The 21,280-nt window shown below is 55.8% G+C and overlaps 8 protein-coding genes across 8 annotated transcripts; 5 read left to right on the forward strand and 3 right to left on the reverse strand.

Moving 5' to 3' along the window:
- Positions 1-665: 665 nt before the first annotated feature.
- On the reverse strand, positions 666-2,854 carry QBC33DRAFT_544421 (polyamine transporter 3). Its single transcript, XM_060428456.1, has 5 exons — positions 2,388-2,854; positions 2,322-2,328; positions 1,805-2,254; positions 1,165-1,743; positions 666-1,090 (listed from the first exon to the last, which is right to left on the reverse strand). The coding sequence occupies exons 1-5, from the start codon at positions 2,657-2,659 to the stop codon at positions 842-844; spliced, it is 1,557 nt and encodes a 518-aa protein (XP_060281701.1). The 5' UTR covers positions 2,660-2,854; the 3' UTR covers positions 666-841.
- Positions 2,855-3,122: 268 nt separating this feature from the next.
- QBC33DRAFT_495527 (mediator complex, subunit Med18) lies at positions 3,123-4,239 on the forward strand (the record flags this gene model as incomplete). Its single annotated transcript, XM_060425548.1, has 1 exon — positions 3,123-4,239. Exon 1 carries the CDS (start codon positions 3,418-3,420, stop codon positions 4,237-4,239), a length of 822 nt encoding a protein of 273 aa, XP_060281702.1. The 5' UTR covers positions 3,123-3,417.
- A 2,191-nt stretch (positions 4,240-6,430) lies between these two features.
- On the forward strand, positions 6,431-8,277 carry QBC33DRAFT_579605 (uncharacterized protein; the record flags this gene model as incomplete). The annotated part of the gene is made up of 6 exons (XM_060431148.1): positions 6,431-6,497; positions 6,554-6,578; positions 6,639-6,906; positions 6,966-7,066; positions 7,197-7,344; positions 7,399-8,277. The coding sequence occupies 6 exons, from the start codon at positions 6,431-6,433 to the stop codon at positions 8,275-8,277; spliced, it is 1,488 nt and encodes a 495-aa protein (XP_060281703.1).
- A 437-nt stretch (positions 8,278-8,714) lies between these two features.
- QBC33DRAFT_544435 (MFS transporter) lies at positions 8,715-11,904 on the reverse strand. Its single transcript, XM_060428457.1, has 15 exons — positions 11,341-11,904; positions 11,209-11,271; positions 10,982-11,144; positions 10,761-10,907; positions 10,681-10,692; positions 10,590-10,623; positions 10,467-10,535; positions 10,381-10,405; positions 10,249-10,329; positions 9,965-10,185; positions 9,835-9,889; positions 9,678-9,780; positions 9,400-9,607; positions 9,177-9,310; positions 8,715-9,047 (listed from the first exon to the last, which is right to left on the reverse strand). The coding sequence occupies exons 1-15, from the start codon at positions 11,425-11,427 to the stop codon at positions 8,920-8,922; spliced, it is 1,530 nt and encodes a 509-aa protein (XP_060281704.1). The 5' UTR covers positions 11,428-11,904; the 3' UTR covers positions 8,715-8,919.
- Positions 11,905-11,986: 82 nt separating this feature from the next.
- Positions 11,987-15,266, forward strand: QBC33DRAFT_612433 (NAD(P)-binding protein). Its single transcript, XM_060432483.1, has 8 exons — positions 11,987-12,309; positions 12,368-12,650; positions 12,715-12,882; positions 13,784-14,056; positions 14,164-14,331; positions 14,397-14,630; positions 14,698-14,765; positions 14,833-15,266. Exons 1-8 carry the CDS (start codon positions 12,052-12,054, stop codon positions 14,920-14,922), a joined length of 1,542 nt encoding a protein of 513 aa, XP_060281705.1. The 5' UTR covers positions 11,987-12,051; the 3' UTR covers positions 14,923-15,266.
- A 75-nt stretch (positions 15,267-15,341) lies between these two features.
- On the forward strand, positions 15,342-16,814 carry QBC33DRAFT_544445 (Ketosamine-3-kinase). The gene is made up of 3 exons (XM_060428458.1): positions 15,342-15,626; positions 15,711-16,395; positions 16,463-16,814. Exons 1-3 carry the CDS (start codon positions 15,440-15,442, stop codon positions 16,554-16,556), a joined length of 966 nt encoding a protein of 321 aa, XP_060281706.1. The 5' UTR covers positions 15,342-15,439; the 3' UTR covers positions 16,557-16,814.
- A 99-nt stretch (positions 16,815-16,913) lies between these two features.
- QBC33DRAFT_544446 (protein SEY1) lies at positions 16,914-20,035 on the forward strand. Its single transcript, XM_060428459.1, has 4 exons — positions 16,914-17,170; positions 17,245-17,694; positions 17,769-19,504; positions 19,559-20,035. The coding sequence occupies exons 1-4, from the start codon at positions 17,079-17,081 to the stop codon at positions 19,852-19,854; spliced, it is 2,574 nt and encodes an 857-aa protein (XP_060281707.1). The 5' UTR covers positions 16,914-17,078; the 3' UTR covers positions 19,855-20,035.
- Positions 20,036-20,053: 18 nt separating this feature from the next.
- QBC33DRAFT_579610 (ribonuclease H2 subunit A) lies at positions 20,054-21,160 on the reverse strand (the record flags this gene model as incomplete). Its single annotated transcript, XM_060431149.1, has 1 exon — positions 20,054-21,160. The coding sequence occupies one exon, from the start codon at positions 21,158-21,160 to the stop codon at positions 20,054-20,056; it is 1,107 nt and encodes a 368-aa protein (XP_060281708.1).
- Between the last annotated feature and the right edge of the window lie 120 nt (positions 21,161-21,280).

A 21,280-nucleotide genomic window follows, 5' to 3' on the forward strand; every position in this document is an offset into this window, starting at 1 on the left:
GCTGGTGATGGGTTAAAGACATTGGCCCCGAAACTCACACAGTCCTGGACGCAGGTACATCGACTTACAAGGTGATGAGGTACTTCGCGTCTCCTGCGCCTCCGCATTGGCCAGACCGCCCAACCGCCGCAGCAGCGGGTACCAAGAGAAGAGCCAAGAATCGGGCTGCCATGGTACTGGGTTATCGATGCTGCAGAAAAAAGCTTGGCTCGAGTGGGGTGGGGGGACGAAGAGCAGGGTGCAAGATTGTCCTGACGCAGGAACAGCGAGAGATGATCCATCCAGGAGCTGTGCGGTACGGGCCTCTTATATTAACGAACGATAGTGATGGACGGCTCCATCGCCCCGGATTGCGGGCATCATGATTCCGGGCCCCATGTAAGACAATTGGTAGGGGGGAGGCCCCACCGGCGCTCCAAATGCAGCACCTCGGAGGGTCAATTTGCGGGAACCTATCAACGAGCTCGCCGAATGTGTGCAATGTCGCCCCGAATAGCCGGATATGGGCCCAGGACAAGCGGATGATACCCTCTAAATTTCCTGAGTGGGGATCCCCGGTTATGGGGACGCCCGTTCCTTCCCAATTGATCAGATCTAAGGCCCATGCAAGTTGCGGCTCTTCTTGCACACTTTGTCTCATAAACGACATGCTGCGAATATCACAAGTCTCGATTTATTTTTCTCCCAGCAGATGAAAGCATAGGCTGGTCATGTCTATTCCTTTTGCCTTGTCCTCGACTAATTAGATATGGCGATGGACAATTATCTATCCCTCATCCGCCTGCTCTATAATACCTAGGGTAAGAAGATTAAAATGCTAATTGTTTATCCACCGACAGGTTTACAGCGCAGGATTGAACCTCGTTCGCAGGCGCTTCCCGAAAAGGAAAAACACGAGTGGGATGGGAACCAAGGCAAGCGAAATGAATGCAAGCAAACTGTTCCCCCAGCCAAGGCCGAGCGCGTCGTACATCTGCAAGCCCCCCAATGGCAGGAGGGCCCCAAGCAGAGACCTCAGCACCGTCAGGGCGGCTGTCACCGAGGCGGCATACTGCGGGTACGAGTCAAGGAGGTAGTTCTGGACCGACATCTGCTGGCCGTTAGTTTTCGTTGTCACGGGGAAGCACGGGGAAAGGGAAGCGGGAAGGACTCGGAAGGACATACCATAACCCCCATGAGTCCTGCGGTGAAAATAACCACACCGATCATGGGTACGATCCAGTGGACGCCTTTGTCGGCGGTCCAACCGTAAATGAAGAGCCCGATGGGGAGGGCGATGCCGCTTGGCATTGTGACCGCTGGCTTGAGTCGAATTTCTGGCTGGGCCTCCAACCCTTTCGCCTGCTGAGATTTGACCAGGCGGTCCGAGACCTGGCCAAAGGTGATGACCCCAATCATCATACCAATCCCGGCTGGCAGGTATGTGAGGCCGACCGTACCCTCGCCGAAGCCATACTGTCCGGTGTAGACAAAGGAGAAGGTGGTGATCAGGAGATACAAGATTCCATACGTGATGGCGACGTATAATGCCATGAGTGTGATAATAGGCGTCAGCAGCAAGAGCTTCATCGGCCTGATGATGGCCGCCTTGAACTGGTCCGTCACGGTGCTCTGTCTCCCCAGTTTGGTTTGCAGTGACAGGTTCCCCGTCTCCTTACGCAAGCGGCGAACCTTGCGCTCAAGTAGGACTGGTGCATAGGTCTCGCTTAGCGCAAAGAAGGCAATTGGGATGAAGATACCGCCCTGTAATGTCCGTCAGTGCCTGTTCGCCCCAAACGCAGTGTAACTCCGAAGGCAGGCATACCAGAATCGTGATCAACCAGTAGACCCATCGCCAACCTGCGGCCTCGATGAGATATCCTCCAGCCACCGGGCCCACACAGGGGCCGAGCAAAGGGCCGAGAGCCCATGCAGACATGGCCCTACCTCTCTTTTCCACCGGCATGATGTCGGCAATCGTCCCACTTCCGATAGTAATGGGGACGGCGCCGGCCAGCCCCATGAGGAGACGGAATGCCATCAGCATCCCCATGTTGGTACTCAGGGCCGCGCCAACCGTGAAGATGGTGAACAGGAGGTTCCCGAGGTTGTAGAGCGGTACGCGGCCATATATCTCGCTCAAGGGGGCAATTAAAAGAGGTCCGAAGGCGAAGCCAAGAATGTAGACGGATAGGACGAAGGTGGCCGTGGTGGAAGACGAGCTGTGAAACTCGACCATAATCTTGGGAATTCCCGGCGCAAACATCGACGAGCCCTATTACACAGGATAATTAGTCAGTATCGGCAGATCGGCTATTATGCGACGGTTTATATCGGCCTACCAGTGGGCTGGGACAAGTCAGCATAAACCCAACGACATGGTTCGCCGGTCAGGCGGCTAGACTCACGTGATGATGGTTAAGATGGAGAGCACAGCGATATTGAACCACTTCTTGGAATCCGGCCAGTTCTTGGGATTCTGAGGATCATCTGGTCCATCCCAGGACACGAGGTTGGGGTCGTCTTCATCTTCCGTAACAGGCCGTTTCTCCTCGGGGTCGGTGCAGCCAGCCTCCAGGTCTATAGTAATGGTGGCGTCGTCGTCCAGGGAGGGTTTCTTGGTGATTTCATTCTCAACGTCGACGGACGGTGTCTTCGGCGAAGGCGAGACTCCCGCCATTATGGATATAAAAGAGTGGCAGCTTGTTGAGTGTAATTACTTCCCAAGAACAAAAAAAAAGGCTCTGCCAAAGAAAAAGAAGGAATAATTAAGATGGGGAGAGAAGGTTATCACTCGAGGAGAATACATGCCCAAAGAGTAAGGGGAGACGGGCATTATTAGCTTTTGTCATTTATGTCGGGGGCTGCATAACTTGTGGCGGGATTTAGCGCTTCCGTTCATTGAGAGCCTTCGTCGGGGTTCTGACCAGTCAAACCCACCGAGGTAATGGAGGGGAAAGACCCAGAAGCCGGAGAATGGAAATTTCCAGGGCCCGAAAACGGATCAAACCCACACTAGAATCCGGTGCCAAGAGTGGTACAACCTGGGTACGGACATACCTGCCTAGAACCTTGGCAGTGATTGAGGCTCGGCTCCTCACGAACGAGAGGTTAGAATTTCATTAATTATCAGGTGGGTACGGGTTGGATTGCCCCATGTTCATTACAGTGTGCCTTTAGGGTTCTCACAGTAGGTTATACGGCAATCTTTTCAAAATTACCGCAAACCTTGAGTCAATTTCGCACTGTGTAGGTTCCACATCGGCTAGGTACAGTACCTCTAGCCCGGTGCATCCCGTCTTCCTGCGGGCACCGATAAGCTTTCCCCAGGTATTGTTAGGTACACCTACCTAGGCATTATTCGAGGCTCTCCGAAACAGAACATCACAAAATTCTACAAGCAGCAAGCAGCAAACACCATCCTATCATATCCCCGCAATGCATGAGCTATTTCTCACCGCCTCAGTGCCGGGCAACGATGTTCTGGCGGCGCGCTCTGTCCTCCAGGGATACTGCGCCATGCCCGAAGTTCACCAGCTCACCCGCGTACTGTACTACACCGGCCCAGACCGTCCCAGCGGCTTCAAGAAGGTCGGGGATCTAGACGGGACGCCAAATCGGCGGCTGTTCAATGACCTTCACCAATATCTCACCAAGCAATCATACCTCATGACAGTGCGATATCAGCTCAACGAAGACGAGTTTGGCCAAGAAGTCGGCGGATCCTCCAGTCTGGACCAGAGGCAGGGCACTCTGAGATGGACCGACATCCCGGATCCTGTCCCGCCCCAGGTCCTGCACGTGCAGCGTAAGATGCTCGACATCCGCAACCAGGACCGTCTGATCAGCATCCTGGGCCAGAACGCCCACACCATCAAGGCAGAATGCATCGAGGAGTCCTATACCTGGTGTCGCGACTCGGTCGAGTACACCCTCGAGCGCATGTACATCTACCCCGGAGAAGATCCCTTGGTCCCTATCAGGCAGACGGAGCCGCGGACCTTCCTCCCCGCCTTCTCCGACCTCCGCCCTCTCAGCTCCAACTGGATGCTCCGCGCCAAGGCCTTCGTGTCCGAGCCGACGCCCGAGCGCATGGCCCAGGCGGCCGGTGCGCTGGCGGCCGCACGCGCCGACCTGCTCGGCGTCCTCAACTTCCGCCAGTTCGACCGCCGTGTCCACGACACGCGCGTCGCGGCCCCGTCGGCCGCGAGCACCATGCCCAGGCCGCTCCCCCAGGTCGTCACCGTCGACAGGGCTTAGGATGCCCAGGTTCTTGCTCCTCCTCGACGAGGAGATGGCACGACGGAGTCGAGATAGACAACTTCTATATTATTATTATTATTAGTACGCAGCTTTCGGCTTAGTGCCATGCCGCTCATCTAGCTTGGTATGCATAGATAGGATAAAACCGTGCCTGTGTCGTAGTCGGGGAGGGGGCTGGATGAAAACCCTGTACTCTCCTCTTGAAGCAACTTCCCTGGTCTCTTGGCCCCCCCGTCACAGGGGAAAGGCTTTTGTCTTGCAGACATGCAGTCTGCCTTGTTGCCCTGTCATGGAGAGGTCTTTGCCGTGGCACTTGTGGGGCCTTTGTTGTGGGTTGCTAGGTTGCAGGAGACTGGGTTTAGTGAGTCCAGGCAGCTTCTGACTTGTTTGTGTGTTGGTCGTTATGCCTGCGATTTGTTGTTGGCCTGTTGCGATATTGCGCTGACCTTGTCTAGTCCTAGTCACGTTGATTCCACCCAAGTCTTCACTCCACGTTTCCGCATACTCTCTGCAATGCTTATCGAGATTCTCACAAGTAGGTAACCCTCTGGCCCCCAATTCTCTGTCTTTATTGCGACCTTTTGCTGACTTCTTAGCCTGCTAGTGTCTAACCCTAGCTCTGTTGATAAGGAGAAGTGCCTCCTGATGGTCATTTGAGGCTGACCCTTACCTGCCCTGCGTTTTGGCCGGTAAAATCTGCAAGACTAACCCTAGTATGGTCCCAATTCCTTGTTCCGACGTCAGTATACTAACTCTAGGCAGATGTGGCTTCAAACTGTGGCTAGTAGTGGCGACTGCTAGGTGAAGAAGACGATCGCCCATTGCGCCGCTGCCTCACAGAACCAAGCCGCGTTTGACGCTGTTGTGGCCGCCGCCGCTGTGGTGGGCAACTTTCCGGATGGCACGACTCGTGCCGATCAGGCTCTCGTAAGTCTGGCACTCGTCGTTTTGACTTCTGTCACTATTGCCATCGCTGTCACTATTGCTATTCCTAATAACGGCAATAGCGATGGACAGCAACGGCAGGAGTGACAGGAGTTGACAGCAAGAGCGATAGACAGCAACAGCAATGGCGATAGACAGCAACAGCAATGGCGATAGACAGCAACTGCCACCTGTGATGCACTAACCGCCTGCCCGCGGAGCAAATAGCGCATGCCCCTGGAGAAATCCCCTATGAAAGATGATCCGACAATCCCATTTCATTCGAGGCAGCTTTGGAAGGTTTAGCGAGCAGAGGATCAGTCCTAGCGCGTCTACTTAGACCGTCAACATACTTTCATGTCATCGACTAGGCACACCACATGTCATTATACTAGAGATACCATACCCTCGTTCTATCGTGGGGGCGTCGCATTACTCTCCTAGACTGGCTCCGCAGACACCAGCTTCAACCAACCGCACTCAGAAATAATCGTTCTTCATCTCACTTACTACGTAATCCATAATTACTCACTTAGGAATCGAAGAAGACTAACCAACCTTTTGGCCAGGTATTTTCGTAATTGGGTACAAAATCCTAAGCAACAACAAGCTACACAACAGTATCCTCTCAATGTCCGATATCCAACTTGTGCATCCTACGAGCTCTGAGCATGCTGCCCTCTCAATTCCGGAGGCTAATAGCGAACTCCGCGAGATGTTGCCCTCGCAGTTGTTTTCCCCGCATGAGAAAGACATCAGTGCAACTTTCCAGGATCCAGTAATTACGGCTTAACAAACGATAATTACCAAATTGAAGAGACCAGATATTGACTTCTTGTCCACGCAGATACAATCTAAACATCTCTCCTTAAAATAGCCACCTCTATGCCGTACTTCCGTACTTTTAACCCTATTTGATAACCTGTGCCTATTATTAGCGGCAACCAGGCAAACCCGGATTAACTTGAGCGCCGATACTGCACCCTAAACCCCGCACCCCTGCTACCTACGTCCCGTCCCGTCAACATGGATGACTCATCCGACTTCTGATATTTTTTTGTCCCTCCTCCACCATCCCACCATCCCACCATCCCACCATCTCGCATTCATGCGGTCCCTTCGATCCTCTCGAACCACGGTATTCCAAATTCTCAACAACCGACCTTCACGAGGCGTAACTTTCACCCGTCGTCGAAGCCCAATCGAAACTTGTACCTGTCGACGATTCTCCATCTCTCCGCCGAACCGGCAGGACGAACCAAACATGGCATCGAAGGAAAAAACGGCCAAGCTGAGCATCCAGCTCAAGACCCCCAAAGGGACTAGAGACTGTGCGTAGGATATTTCCGGCACTCGTGGTGTTTCCTTCCCAGCTAACTTGTGAAAGGGATGGGTACCGACATGATACTACGGTAATGGCCCAGTGCGAGACGCTTGATACCCGACTGTTTTACTTATTGCTAGCCCGCTAGTGACCGGATATTCGAGTCGATAGTAAGCGTTTTCAAGCGTCACGGCGGCACCTCCCTAGACACACCTGTCTTTGAACGGACGGAGATCCTGGCCGGCAAATATGGCGAGGATTCCAAGCTCATCTACGAGCTCGCGGACCAAGGTGGGGAGCTATGCGCGCTCCGATACGACCTGACTGTCCCCTTCGCCCGCTGGTTGGCCATGAATTCTACAGTACAGCACATCAAGCGGTATCAGCTTGCCAAAGTCTATCGGCGGGATCAACCGGCAAGCACCCTTCAACTCCCCCGCTCTGAGCCGCGTGTTTGAGCTAACTGAAGCTCCAGGCGGTAGCCAAGGGACGAATGCGCGAGTTCTACCAGTGCGATTTCGACATTGCCGGCATCTATGACCCTATGATTCCCGATGCCGAGATTGTCCGTATAATGTTAGTCGACCCATGGCCTGATCCCCCTTTTCAGGCTCGACTTGTCGCTTGACTCGTCCCGATGCCGATCCTCCCACGCCCCCGGATCATATATATACCTTCAAGAATATTCTGACTCCAGTCCTTGCAGAGTGGAGGTGTTCGAGGCGCTGGGGCTTCGTGAGGACATCACGATCAAGATCAACCACAGAAAGATCCTTGACGGCCTGTTCACGGTCGCCGGTGTCCCTGCCGATAAGATACGTTCCATCAGCTCTGCGGTTGACAAGCTTGACAAGGTATGTCTGTCGTGGTGTTGCTACCTAGATTAAGCCTGACTCCCCTCGTTACAGATGCCGTGGGACCAGGTAAAGGCGGAGATGGAGGAGAAGGGACTCGAACCCGCAGTTGCCAACAAGATCGGCGAGTACGTTAAGCTTGAGGGTGGCCGAGAGCTCGTGGATACCCTCAGATCCGACCCTGAGCTATCCGCGAATGCGGATATTAAGAAAGGCCTCGATGACCTGGAACTCCTCTTCAGCTACTTGGACGCGCTTGAGGTGGCCGACAAGGTCTCCTTCACGCTCTCCCTTGCCAGGGGCTTGGATTACTACACCTCACTGATCTTCGAGGTTGTCACGCCGCTTTCCGCCCCAGCTGAAGGGTCTCAGGGCAAGACTAAGCGGAAAGGCGGCAACGATGAGGACCTATCAAACGATCCTTCTGTTGGAGTTGGAAGTATTGCGGCGGGCGGGCGTTACGACGACTTGGTCAACATGTTCAGCCCAAAGCGTCAGATCCCATGTGTCGGCGTGTCTTTCGGCGTGGATCGGATTTTCACCATTATGAAGCAACGGCTCGAGAAGGAGCAACGAGAGCAAGGGAAAGCCAGCCTGCGATCCAGCGAAGTTGACGTTTTCATCATGGCATTTGGCGGGAAGACGTTCAACGGTTTCCTTCTGGAGCGGATGTCTATAGCCAGTGAACTGTGGAAGGCGAACATCAAGGCCGAGTTCGCAGCCAAGGTCAAGCCGAAGCTGCCACAGCAGTTCAAGGCGGCCGAGGCCGGCGGTGTCCCTATTGCTTTGATCCTCGGTGAGGATGAGCTGGCGGCGGGCAAAATCAGGTTGAAGGTCCTCGGGCTACCCGATGGCCACCCAGACAAGGAGGGATCGCTGATTGCCAGGACGGATCTGGTATCAGAAGTCAAGAAGTTGTTGGCATCGGCTTAGAAAATGGGTTTTCTGGGATCCAGTATCCCACTACCGAAAAGAATTGATTTGGCCGGCCTGTATATGTATCTTTTGGGCTCGCTGGGCAGCAGGGATCGGTGGAAACCTTGGGGAATAGAAGGCTAGCCAGGACCCTTCCAGGAGGACGAAGCAGAGCCCCATCAGATAGAGCATACATAGGGATATCCAAACCCCGCGGGGAGGGCAAGGTACGTCAAGATTGGCGTAATGGCCCGGCAGTAGCAGCCACCCAAAACAAAAGAAATAGAGGACTGAGACAACCTGGGCTACCCATCTCTCCCTCACGTTGCGCGATGCTACCCTTCCAAGATGGGGAGGCAGCAGGCACCCACACAAAGAGCCTCCAGTGTTAAGGGGTTAAGCACATTTTTGTTCCCTCCATATATTAAGCCTATCCCAAATACAGCGGGCTTGTTCTTGTGATGATCCGTGCTGGTGAACAAACACACAGGGTGACTGGTTTATAGCTCCGACCTGCGGAAGTTCTGATCAACAGATATACCGGCTGTATTATCTAGCCATTGCCATCTATGCGATGACAAATATTTGAATCTAGCATTTACACGCCATGTCTGACAGCCGACGAGCTATTACGTCTCACGAGCGCCTGTCTTCCCATCCTTACAGCACGTAACGGAAGTCCTTATTCTCAAACTCTGTCTTGTCCTGCATGCCCGCCTCGTCACTCGACTCCTTATTAGGAGGCCCATATACGCGATCGCGCCGCCTGTTGGCCGTGAACATGTAAACTAGTCGGACGAACCTCTTGTCAGTTTGCTCTTCCATCTTTTAAAAAACATACAAATGAAAAATGAAAAATGGATAGCCCATAGATAGGATCAGGTCGGGGCGGGGACGGAGCGGGGGACTTTTCTTACCGAGAAGCAGCAGATGGCACCCAAGCTTGATGGCGTAGCCCACCAGGAGCCCGATGGTCGCGCCGCGGTAGTACGGCGCCTCGGATGGCTTGACGACGAACGGGCCCGCGAAGTTGCCCCAGCAGTATGCGGTGCTGCAGTCGACCCGGGTTAGATAGAACCTTGCTTACTACCTTACCCTGGCGGAGGGAGGGTAAGGTAAGTAAGGTGGGCAAAAACTTACAAGATCAGGGCGCTGGCGAACGAGCGGTGCGTGTAGCCGGCCATGTTGGACGAGATGGTCGTCAGCGAGACGGTGAAGCCGACGGACTGCGCGTTTGTCAACCAGAAGCAGACCAGGCGGCCCCAGGTGTTGGACCGGGGCAGGTAGGCGAGCAGGGCGGCTGAGAGGGTGCAGAGGATGTTGGCCGTCGTGGCGGTGAGGAGTCGGGCTGTTTTTGAAATGTCAGTTAGACACTGGGTTTGTTCCGCCCGGCAGAGAATTGGGTTGGGTGAGCGTACAGTTGCGGATGTTGAGCGTAATTGCGCCGCCAATGAAGAGGGCTACGATCTGGACGGCATCTCCGACGGATTTAAGTGCCGTTGTTTTCGTGGTCGTAAAGCCCTGGAGAGCGACTTAGTTTTCCGTGTATTGATAAGGGGGTCAATCGGTTCTTACCATGTCCCGAATGATGACTGTAGAGAACGAGTTGACGACTCCATTGGGGATCGCGCTGGAGGACACACGCAACGTCAGAAATTATCCGCATCAGGAGAGACGAGAGACCGAGCAGTAGTATCAAACTTACGCCGCAAAGACGGAGATGAAAAGCAGCACTGCCTTCACGTCGTAGAAGGCCAGAAGAGCCTGCTTCTTGTTGAAGGCCTTATTCTTGATACCGGTCTCGTTCCCGGCCACACGCTTCACGGCAACGATTCGTTCGCGCTCGTTCAGGAAACTGGCATTGGAAGGCGCATCGGGCAAGACGAAGTAGACAACAAATGACCACAGGCAGGTGACACCGCCGAGCTAAGCGCACAGAGACGTCAGTCCTTGTTAGATATCAAATAGCGGATCCACGCTGGAACGTACAATGTAGAAGATCAGCTGCCAACGAGCTGGAGTCATGGTCTCCGGTAGCTTGGACACGCCCATGGAAATATATGAACCGATCTAGAAGCAGGTGAGTCGAGGACTAGGCCAATGATAGGTCGAGCAACCTACAATACCGCCCCAGCCAAGAGCAGAGCTTTAACCAGTTCGTAAGCAACCCAAGAGTGTGTCATCGAGTAATCAAGGCTGATACTTACTACCAAATGCACTGTCGCAGAGGAATCTCCCTTCGGGTATACCAGAAACCTGTCATAAGGGTCAAGCCGCTAAGGTTAGGTTAGCGGTTGCAAGCTCGATATCGATGGGATGGGGATGCTCACGGTGTCACCGAGGCCTCAAACACTCCCATGATGACTAGAGATCAAGTCAGCTTAGAAACACATAACTGCCTCCAACTGGGGGGCAACGTACATCGCACAGCCACTGTAAACAAACATTGGTCAGTATGATTGCCAAAAACCCCATGAGGATAGGACCTCACGGCCACTCACATGCGCTTGAATAGTTGTGGCATTGTGTCATGAGAATGACCAGCACGCCCCAGCTCATAATACTGACGGCAATGACCTTCTGGGCAGGGAACCGGCCAATGAGCCAACCGCAGGGGTACTGGCCGAAGAAGTAACCGGCATACACCACTAACAGCCCTCGCCGTCAGCACCTCACATCACCTTCACCATCACCCCTTTCGATTCGGGTGTAGAGTACGCACTGGCAGACAGATAGTTGAACTGCTGGCCCTTGAGGTTCAGCGCAGCCTGATACCCGAAGAGGTTCGCATAGTTCAGGGCAGTCTTGTCCATGAACTGCAGAGCCTGGGTGATCAGGAAGATCGGGAGGACGATGAGGTCGATCTTCCATCTGACTCTCCTGTTCTAATCCGGGGAGTCAGCGGGCGTGAAGAGGCGGGGAAGGGTGATATCGGGGGATTCCTCTCACCTCTCTGTCCGAGACTTCGATATCTAGACCTTGGACATATTCTCTGTATCCGACAGCACTCTTCTGTTTTCTTTGTGAGCTTCGCGCTGCAGGGGTTTTTTTTTTCTCGCGCCCTGGGCAGTGATTCCTTACCTCCTGCTCGGCATTGAGCTCAGGGACACGTTTGCCATCCTCTGGATGCTCGCTGACGTTTGTTTCAACCGGTCGAAGATCCGCCATTGTCCACAGCCTTGGTCTAGGAGTTTCGCAAGAAGAGGGGGTTAACTCGTGTCGTGACCAAAGACCTGGCTGGGAGGGGAATGGATCATCCTAAATATCAACTTTTGGGGAAGGCCAGGAAGGTATCGGAGCTCCCCGTGGGAAAGAACCCGGCTTATGAGCGGGGCTAGTCGCTTCCCAAACCGGACCCCGGCTCCAGGGCATTGGGGTCTGCATGGGACAAGGATGCATGCCGGTCAATATTGCCGATCTCTCAATGAGTCCCCGTGGGCTGCCTGCCATGTGGCCGCTAATCGTCTGAGCGGTGGGGTCCCCTACCAGGCTGTCAACGACTGGAAATAATCCCCCCACCATCTAATGCAGGAAAACAATAATCTAGGGATGGTTTTTTCATGTTTGTCGGGTGGAGCTTGTGTACTACGGACCCCGGGCCGACCGGCGGAACGCCGATAGCAAGACGGGACCTGCTTTGCGTGGGGGAGTGGAGTCGTCCGAGTCATGATTCGAGGCTTGTGTTTCGAGGCCTGTGTCAGGCGGTAGATAAACAATAGAGGGGTCGTGAATGATGACAGGACTAGGTAACCAACCGAACACACCAAGAAATCAACGAAAAGCAGTTAAGACATGGCTGACAAATATCTGGCCAAGCCGTCAGGAGAATGTTGCCTCAAAGGCACAATCCACAAAGGTGAACCGAGGGGCAGTTATGAGACCATCGCGGGCGTGGAAACGTACATCACAAAACCGCCCGAGGGGAAGGCAAATGGCCACATCTTACTCTACTTCCCCGACGTATGGGGCATGTTCAACAATGGCCTGCTCATCATGGACGGCTATGCCGATGCAGGCTATCTGACTCTGGGACTCGACTATTTCCGCGGTGTAACTGGACTTCCCTCTGAAACGATTGATCGATACTTGGCTAATCAGGCATCCCCAGGATCCGGTGTGGAAGCATCGCAAAGACAGGAATGACAAGTCGAACCCCGACTTCGACTACGATGCGTGGAAGCAGAAGCACACAGCCTTCGCCAACGAAGCGGTGCCCAAGTGGACCGATGCCGTCAAGGCCGCGTACGGCAAACCAGACACCAAGTACGCCTGCGTCGGCTACTGTTTCGGAGCCCCGTATGTCTGCGACGCGCTGGCCGACGACACCTGCCTGGCCGGTGCGTTTGCGCACCCGGCATTCCTGAAGGAGCACCACTTCTCCAACCTGAAGAGTAAGCTGTCCGCAGGCTCGTGTCTGTGTGCCCAGGAAGCCAGCTAATAATCGCCTTCGAACAGAGCCGCTCTTCCTGTCGTGCGCCGAGACAGACCACACGTTTGACACCGAGTCGCGGGCGAGGGCACTCGACATCATGCAGAGCGGTAACAAGCAATACCACCTTCAGCTCTTCTCCGGCGTCCAGCACGGCTTCGCGCTGCGAGGGAACGTGGATGACCCATACGAACGTAAGTCGCGCCTGTCCCAGTCATGCCTGATCGTCGATGCTGAGACCGCCCGCCAGGCTGGGTCAAGGAGCAGAGTCTCCAGGGGATTGTTCAGTGGTTTGACTTCTGGTTGTCGCAATAGAGTATGCTTGTGGCGCTTTTAGTGCAGCCGGCAGCCGGCAGCCGCCGTAGTAGGCTAGGGCAACTCATCCGCTCCAATATCTTCCTTTTTCATACAAACATGAATAAACTCCGTGATCATTCCAGGCGCATTTCTGTTCATTTAGATGCCATCGCTCGATTCGTATACTGTGACGCACTTTGGAAGTGATAATCCCCAACAAACCATCGTGATACCACCCCTGCTCGACGAAGAGGCCGTTGCCGGCCGCCGGCCGGCACTACGTCCACTAACCAACAAGCTTGGTTCCCGTATCTAATTAGTGCCGTGCAGGGATTCAGGCGGTGACTTTAGCGGGACGCTAGATACCTGGCGATCCCCCCCAACATGCCTTCCTACTCGGTATTCCTCCACGGAAATTCCCCAGGGGAATCGCCCGAGGACGAACACCTTACAGGGGTCCTCGCTAAACCTCCGTGCTGGCTTTCCGAGTCTGGTCTTCTTCCCCGATGATTCGCCACGGGCCCCGTCCCCGGGGCCGGCCTCCGTGACCGGCCGGTCTTGTTTCCCAGTTGGAAGGATGTACAGTACCTATGTATTGTACAAAGGCCTCCAGACGCCTGTCACCACATCTTTGTTGCCGAAGAAGACTTGTAAACCTACCTTCTAGAAAACCCAACCAACAAAGCGAAACTCAATCCCGTCCCCTAACCAGATAAACCGCCTAAACCCTCACACCGTCACCAGCTATGCCACCACCACCACCGCCGCCGCCGCCCCCACGCGCCTTCGACCTCACAGGCGAGGTCGCCCTCGTGACGGGGGCCGGGTCCCGTATGGCGGGCGAGGTCGGCAACGGGCGCGCGGCGGCGATCCTGCTGGCGCGGCAGGGGGCGCGGGTTGCGCTCGTGGACCGCGACGGGGGCTGGGCGCGCGACACGAAGCGCGTCATCGACGCCGAGGGCGGGGTCGCCGAGGTCGTGGTCGCCGACGTCACGGACGAGCGGTCGTGCCGGGAGGCTGTCGCGAGGACGGTGGCGCTGTTTGGGGGGTTGCATGTTTTGGTTAATATCGGTGAGTTTGTGTGGGCGAATGGGGACGGGGAAAGGGGGAGGGTGAAATTTTTTTTTTTTTTTTTTTTTTTTTTTTGTTTCTCGTGCTGATCTGGGTTTTGTGAAAAGTCGGTGTCGGAGGCGCTATGGGCGATGCCACTAAGATCGATATGGCGGCCTGGGATCGAGACTTCCGGATCAACGTCACGAGCATGGTGCTGATGGCACGGTACGCCATTCCGGAGATGAGGAAGGCCGGGCGTGGCTCGATCGTCAACATGTCCTCGGTCAGCGGCTGTGGGTAGTTCCCCCCCCCCCCAGTTAATCATCTACCTCGGAACACTGACGGTGACGGGGACAAGTGCTCGGGGGAAATCCGAGTCTCTTATACCCGACGACCAAGGGTGCGATTATCCAGATGACGCGGGCAATGGCAGCCCAACACGGCCCCGAGGGCATCCGTGTTAACTGCGTCGCGCCGGGAATGGTCTACACCCCTATGGTCCGCGGGAGGGGCATGACCGACGAAATGAGACAAGCCCGCATCAACCAAAACTTACTCAAGGTCGAAGGCACCGCCTGGGATGTTGGCTACGGTGAGTTTTCAGTTCCGGACCGATGGGGAGCTTGTTAAAACCGCGAGAGCTGACTTTTTAAATCTAGCCATCTTATATCTGTGTAGTAAAGAAGCGAGGTGGATCACTGGGCTTATCATGCCTGTTGACGGCGGTGTAAGTTTTCCCCTCCTTTTTCGTTGTTCCTCGGGAATGGAATGACGACTAACACGCGCGACTATAGACGACAGCAGGCAAAGCAGACCGGCCGGCACTGAAGGCAGATACCCTTGCAGAAAACTACACAGGTATCCCAAACCAAGCCAAGTTATGAATAGGGGTATGACTAGGTGCCACAGTTGTATACTTCAAAATTTATCTGTGTGCGTCGCTCAGTTCATGACGAGGTTTGAATTTGTCTTTATCTATATATATCTAAAGAGCCATGGATGGCCATGTGGCTTATGTACATAGGCAAAGTTGAGTCTTAAAGTTGCCGTCATTTGTGGCAAGTCGAGGATGTATGAAGAGGCTTCAGATTCATGAGTTACAGGGCTCGAGTTTAGATTTAAAAAGGGGGAAGGTGAGGTTGTTGACTCTATGCGACGGAATTCCATGGGCTTTTCATCATGAAGAGTAGTAAAGGAGCGATCTACCCTCGGGTAGGTGAGCTTGCGCAGGTATGAGGTAATGCACTGTACACATAAGCAGGAAATCCGATCATCTGTGCCAAGTCATTTCTCTACTCTAATTCGTGGTTATCCCATCCCGTCCTCAAATCGACCGTGACCACAGCAAACCATCACGGTATCTCATATTTATCTCTATTCGATAGTGCCCCATTTATTACAATGGCCCCCAAAGTAGACCCAGCCATTCTCGATGCACTTGGCCTTGATCCCGCCAACACCAAGATCGTCACCCATGGGGGGTCAGGCTTCTCATCCACGTTCAAGCTATCGTCCATCAAAGACGGGCAGGAGATAAACTACTTTGTCAAAACGGGAACCGGCAAGGACGCCGAAGTCATGTTTCGAGGTTAGCACCCGCCACCATCTCGCTAGTCCTTCACCTACCACGCCCTCACACTTACACCGGCCTTCTTCTTGCCCTTCTCTCTAGGAGAGCATGCCTCCCTCAACGCCATCCACTCCGTAGTCCCCAACTTCTGCCCGGCCTCACACGCCCATGGGGCCATGAGCTTATCGCCGGGCAAGTTCTTCCTGGCGACCGACTTCCTCGACCTCGGCTCCTCCGCGCCGGGCGGCTCGGGCCAGTCCCTGGCCGCCAAGCTGGCCCGGCTGCACACCACGCCGGCGCCCCTCCCGAGCGGGGTCCCGGGGCGGTTCGGCTTCCCCGTGCCGACCTGCTGCGGCTCGACCGTGCAGGACAACTCGTGGCGGGAGTCGTGGGCCGACTTCTACGCCGACAACCGGCTACGGAGCGTCCTGCGCGCGGGCGCCCGGAGCAATGGGCCCGACGCCGAGCTGGCGGACGCCGTCGAGAAGGTTGCCGGCAAGGTCGTGCCGAGGCTGCTGGGCGACGACAGGCTGGAGGGGGTGGTGCCCGTGGTTGTGCATGGGGACCTGTGGAGCGGGAACCATGGGCGGGGGAGGATCGCCGGGAAGGGTGGCGCTGAGGAGGTGGTGTACGACCCGGCTTGCGTCTACGGCCACTCGGAGTACGAGCTGGGGATCATGCGCATGTTTGGTGGCTTTGGGAGCAGCTTTTGGAAGGAGTACGAGAAGCTGGTTCCCAAGGCGGAGCCGAAGGACGAGTGGGAAGACAGAGTCGCCCTTTACGAGCTGTAGGGATCCCCCTTCTTGTGCGTCGCTTGAACGAGAGTACAACAGCCGACTGACTGCCTGTTCTAGTTACCACCACCTGAACCACCACGCGCTATTCGGAGGGGGCTATCGAAGTGGCGCCATGTCTATCATGAGGAAGCTGATTTCAAAGTATGCTTGACGCCCTGGTCTATGTTTGGGGACGGCGAGCCAAGAGCTTTCGGGAATCGTTGCTGGGAAAGCAGCCTGGCAGCGTACAGGATAAGTCTTGGCATAAGTAGATCCCCAGCTAATTACCCCTGAACGAAGTGTCTGGACGGATCCAAATCTTCTCTTTCTATGAACAATCAAGCATAAAACTCCACCGACCGGGTCTTGGACAAAGCAATGTGACAGAAACCTTAAAACCAGCTCCACATCAGATGTAGTATCTTACTTCCGTGTTCTATTTCTAGGCTCTGCCAGTGAATGACGTGCCACCAACGCCCCGACGCTAACATTATGTCAGCTGGCCTGGAGGCCGGTTTGGGTCAAATTGGGTTAGTCACCCGCCCAATCATCCTTGGTTGTCACATGGGAGCTCATCTCGGGAGCTCCATATTGCGACCTTTGTGGCAACCGTCGCAACTTCAACGGGCTTCCTATCAGCGCCATAACGAAACCGTCACCACCTTCTTCTTGGAACTTGACGCACGCCACCGCAATGAATGGCCATTTTGCAGCTGTCGGCGAAGGGCCGACAGCTCGGGACTATGAGCACGGCATACAGGTGATCGACGAAGAAAAAGAATTTAAGTCCGTCATATATCACCCCCTTGAAGGCGTTGCCTCGAGTAAAGCCACCTTTGCGCTGACCAATGCTCCTACAGCTCGAACCTCAATGCCTACCTGCAAGAGAGCCATGTCGCCGAGACTGGTTTCAACTACCACCTCATCTCCGTCTTTGGCTCGCAGTCGACGGGGAAATCCACCCTCCTCAACAACCTGTTCGGTACCCAGTTCAGTATCATGTCCGAGTCGGAAAGACGGCAGACGACGAAGGGCATATGGATGTCGAAGAATAAGAAGGAGGTCGCGGGCTCTGGCGCCACCAGGATGGCCGAGAACATCCTCGTCATGGACGTGGAGGGCACCGACGGCCGGGAACGCGGAGAGGACCAGGACTTCGAGCGGAAGAGCGCCCTCTTCGCCCTCGCGACCAGCGAGGTTCTCATAGTCAACATCTGGGAGCACCAGGTTGGCCTGTACCAAGGTGCCAACATGGGCCTGTTGAAGACCGTCTTTGAGGTGAACCTGCAGTTGTTCCTCAAGGACAAACAGTACGTGCTTCCCATACCGTGTGTGATTTAGCGCGGCGCAGCGCATCGCAATTTTTCTAACCGCGTGTGCCCAGGTCGAACACGAGATCTCTCTTATTCTTCGTCATTCGCGATCACATCGGCACGACGCCACTCTCGAACCTGCGCAATACCCTGCTCCAAGACCTGACCAAGATTTGGGCGTCCATCTCCAAACCCCAGGGGCTCGAAAACTCCAAAATCGAAGACTACTTCGACTTCGCCTTTGCCGCTCTCCCCCACAAGATCCTACAGCCGGACAAGTTTGTGCAGGAGGTTGAGAATCTCGGCGCGCGCTTCACCGCCGGACACCGCTCGACCAAAGACCAGGAGTTCGTGGGGGGCGTCTTCCTCCCTGAATACCACCGCCGCATCCCTGCAGATGGCCTATCGGTATACGCCGAGGGCGTCTGGGATCAGATCGTCCATAACAAGGACCTCGACCTCCCCACCCAGCAAGAGTTGCTCGCGCAGTTCCGCTGCGACGAGATCTCGCGGGAAGTCCTCAACGGGTTCGACGAGGTCATCACCCCTCTCGAGGAGCAGCAGGCAGAAGCAGCCCGGCTCGGGAAGCCGTCCGTCCTGCCCGACCTCGGAACCACCGGGGCCGGGGCGCGCGACAAGTGCATGAAAGCCTTCGAGGTCCAGGCGAGCAGGTATCACAAGGGCGTCTACGCCAGGAAGCGCGCCGAGCTGGAGGGCAAGATGGACACGCGGCTCAAGGCGCTCTACCAGGGGCAGCTGTCGGCGGCCCACAAGGCCGGCGTCGCCGCCTTCAGCGACGCCGTCACGAACGCCGTCAAGGCCGGCCAGAAGTCGGGCGGGTCCTACGAGTTCGCCGAGATCGTGGACAAGCAGAAGAGGAAGACGCTCGAGATCTTCAAGAAGGAGGCGCAGAGTCTGGCCATCGAGGGTGTGGCGTGGTCGAATTTCAAGTCGCTGTACATCCTGTTCGAGAAGGAGCTGGACGAGGTCAGTGCGCGCCTTAGAAAGGAGGAGATGCGCCGGTTGGCCGTCCGTGTCGAGCGCTGGGTCAGGTCTCGCCTTGGGGATGCTGTTGGACTTGAGTTCACCAAGCTGGGATCCGGTAGGAACGGAACCAGCACGCCCGAGACGGGAGACAGCCCCCCACCCGCCGAGAAGGATCTGTGGGATCGTATCTGGAGCGCCTTTGTTGCCATTGTGAAGGAGGCCGAGGAGAGGTTTGCCGACAGGGCAAAGAGCTTCGAGGCCAACGAGGAGGAAGTGGTGGTGGGCCTCTGGCGGTTGCGGCGCAAGAGCTGGGTGGCGCTGAGGGATAAAATTGAGGAGGAGGTCATGGAAGGGAATATACTTTCCAAGCTGCGGGAGAACTTCGAGGACAAGTTCCGGTATGACGAGGCCGGTGTTCCCAGGATCTGGCGCCCGACAGATGACATCGAAGGCATCTACACGCGGGCCCGCGAGTCGACCCTCACCCTCATCCCCCTGCTGTCAAGGTTCAGACTGTCCGAGACGTATGCTCCGCCGGATCTCGCGGGCTGGGTCGGCCTTCAACCGGCCGGCGCCGAGCCCGAGGACGAGGACGATCTCGCTCCCATTGGCGGTGTCGACGAGGAAGACGGCAAGAGCCTCGAAGAGGAGATGACCGTCTTGAGCGAAAGCAAGCGCCAGGACCTTGTTGTGAGGTTCAAGAAGACAGCCGACGGCGTTTACGTCGAGGCCAAGAGAAGCGCGATCGGTGGGATCACCCAAGTACCACTGTATTTCTATGCGATTCTCCTGGTACTTGGGTGGAACGAAATCGTCATGGGTATGTCTCTTCTTATCCCTTATACTATCGATCGCCATGCTAACCCTTTGCAAGTGATACGGAACCCGGTCCTCTTCGTCCTCATCCTTCTCCTTGGGGCTGGAGCATATATCGCATTCACCCTGAACCTGCTCGGACCGATGATGCAGATGACGAATGCAGCCACGCAGCAGGCGGTCGAGATTGGAAAACAGCGACTCCGAGACTTCTTGGAGAACTCGGAGACCGCCAGGCAGGCACTCGCGATGCCGGAGAGGGAGAGGGGGCGCGACGACTCGGTCAGATTGGATGACTTGGACAGCCGGGGGAAGAGACAGGGGCAAGCAGCGCATGAAGACGATGATATCTAGATTTTTGACACCTTGATACATTAGGTCGGTTTATATATATACAGGTATGAGGACTGCTGTGATGGGGGTGGGGACCCCAACTGGCGCAGGATACGGTATTTGTTCCTCAGGTTCATGGCCGACGCCCTACTCCGCCCATAATGCAATAGTAATGTTTACAAATTCCGAGGCACATCCAATCTCACGTCCAACTGCTGCGTCAGAATGATTCTATCCCAACTGGTTTGCCGAACCACGTGCCCAACTCATCAGCCTCATCTTCGTCGTCGTCCCTGTTCGCGGTAAAGAAGTCGGTCATGCGGGTATTCTCGCCATAGTCATCATCAACCGGCCACTCGATCCTGATATTGCTGCTCCCTTTAGCCTCTAACATATCCTTCGCCGTCCCCCAGCTAAATCTGCATTCGGGCCCCCAGCCAAAGACGGGATGCACATTCGTCTTCAACCAGGAGACGCACTTCCCGTCCGACGGATACCCCGACCCCCACGCCATCCCCTTCTCCCCGTCCCCTTCCCCGTCCCCGTCCACCGCACCCCTCGCCCGGTACAGTACCTCCAGCGCGACATCTCTCGTCACCTTGGCGCACACACTTGCCGCGCTGACGCACGGATACAGGCTATCCGCCTTCTTGGCGACGGTGATCCGCGCCGTGGGGAACACCCTCTCCAGCTTAGCCTGGTACGCAGCCGGCACGCCCACGGTGTCGACGTAGATCTCCGCGACGTTGACCCCGCGGGCGTACACCCCGCGAATCAGGTCGACTGTCGCGTCCAGGGCCTGGGCGTTGAGGTTGTACGCGGCCGACCCGCCGGGCCGCAGCATGCCGGCGCCGATGTCGCGCGCCGACAGCGCCGAGACGGCCCAGCCGCAGCTGGAGTGGAGGTCCGAGCCGGGGGCGCAGAGCGCCCGCACGAGCGAGGAGCGGAACGACGCCGTCAGGGCCTTGCTGTCGTCGAAGCGGTGCGCCGACGAGCGGAGGAGGCCGTTGTCCGAGAGCGTCGTCGGCAGGAAGAAGACGCCGTAGACCATGGGGCCGAGGACGGGGCCGCGCCCGGCCTCGTCGACGCCTAGGACGCAGGGGGGCCCCGCTGCTGGTGGTGTTGTTGTTGTTATTGTTGTTGCAGCGGCGGGGTTGCCGTTTTGGGAGGAGTCGTTGTGTGTGGCTAGGAGGGTCGGGGGGATGGGGGAGAAGTAGGTGTACGAGTCGCCTGAGAGGAGAGCGGGCTCGTTTATCGAGGGTGGAATAAAGACGTCTGAGATGGGCGTTTCGAGGGCAACCTCTTCGTTCTCTGGAGAATCTTCCATCTTGGACGGGAGGTGGGTTTTCGATGCTTCCAAGCCGGACTTTGTGGCTCTTCAGATGATGGTCTTACTGACCCCGACTCTCGACGAAGTTAACAATCTATTAAAGTCCCATCCTCCCTA

The sequence above is a fragment of the Phialemonium atrogriseum genome, assembly GCF_030411735.1.
Source record: "Phialemonium atrogriseum strain 8032-3 unplaced genomic scaffold QBC33scaffold_19, whole genome shotgun sequence".
Classification (NCBI taxonomy): domain Eukaryota; kingdom Fungi; phylum Ascomycota; class Sordariomycetes; order Cephalothecales; family Cephalothecaceae; genus Phialemonium; species Phialemonium atrogriseum.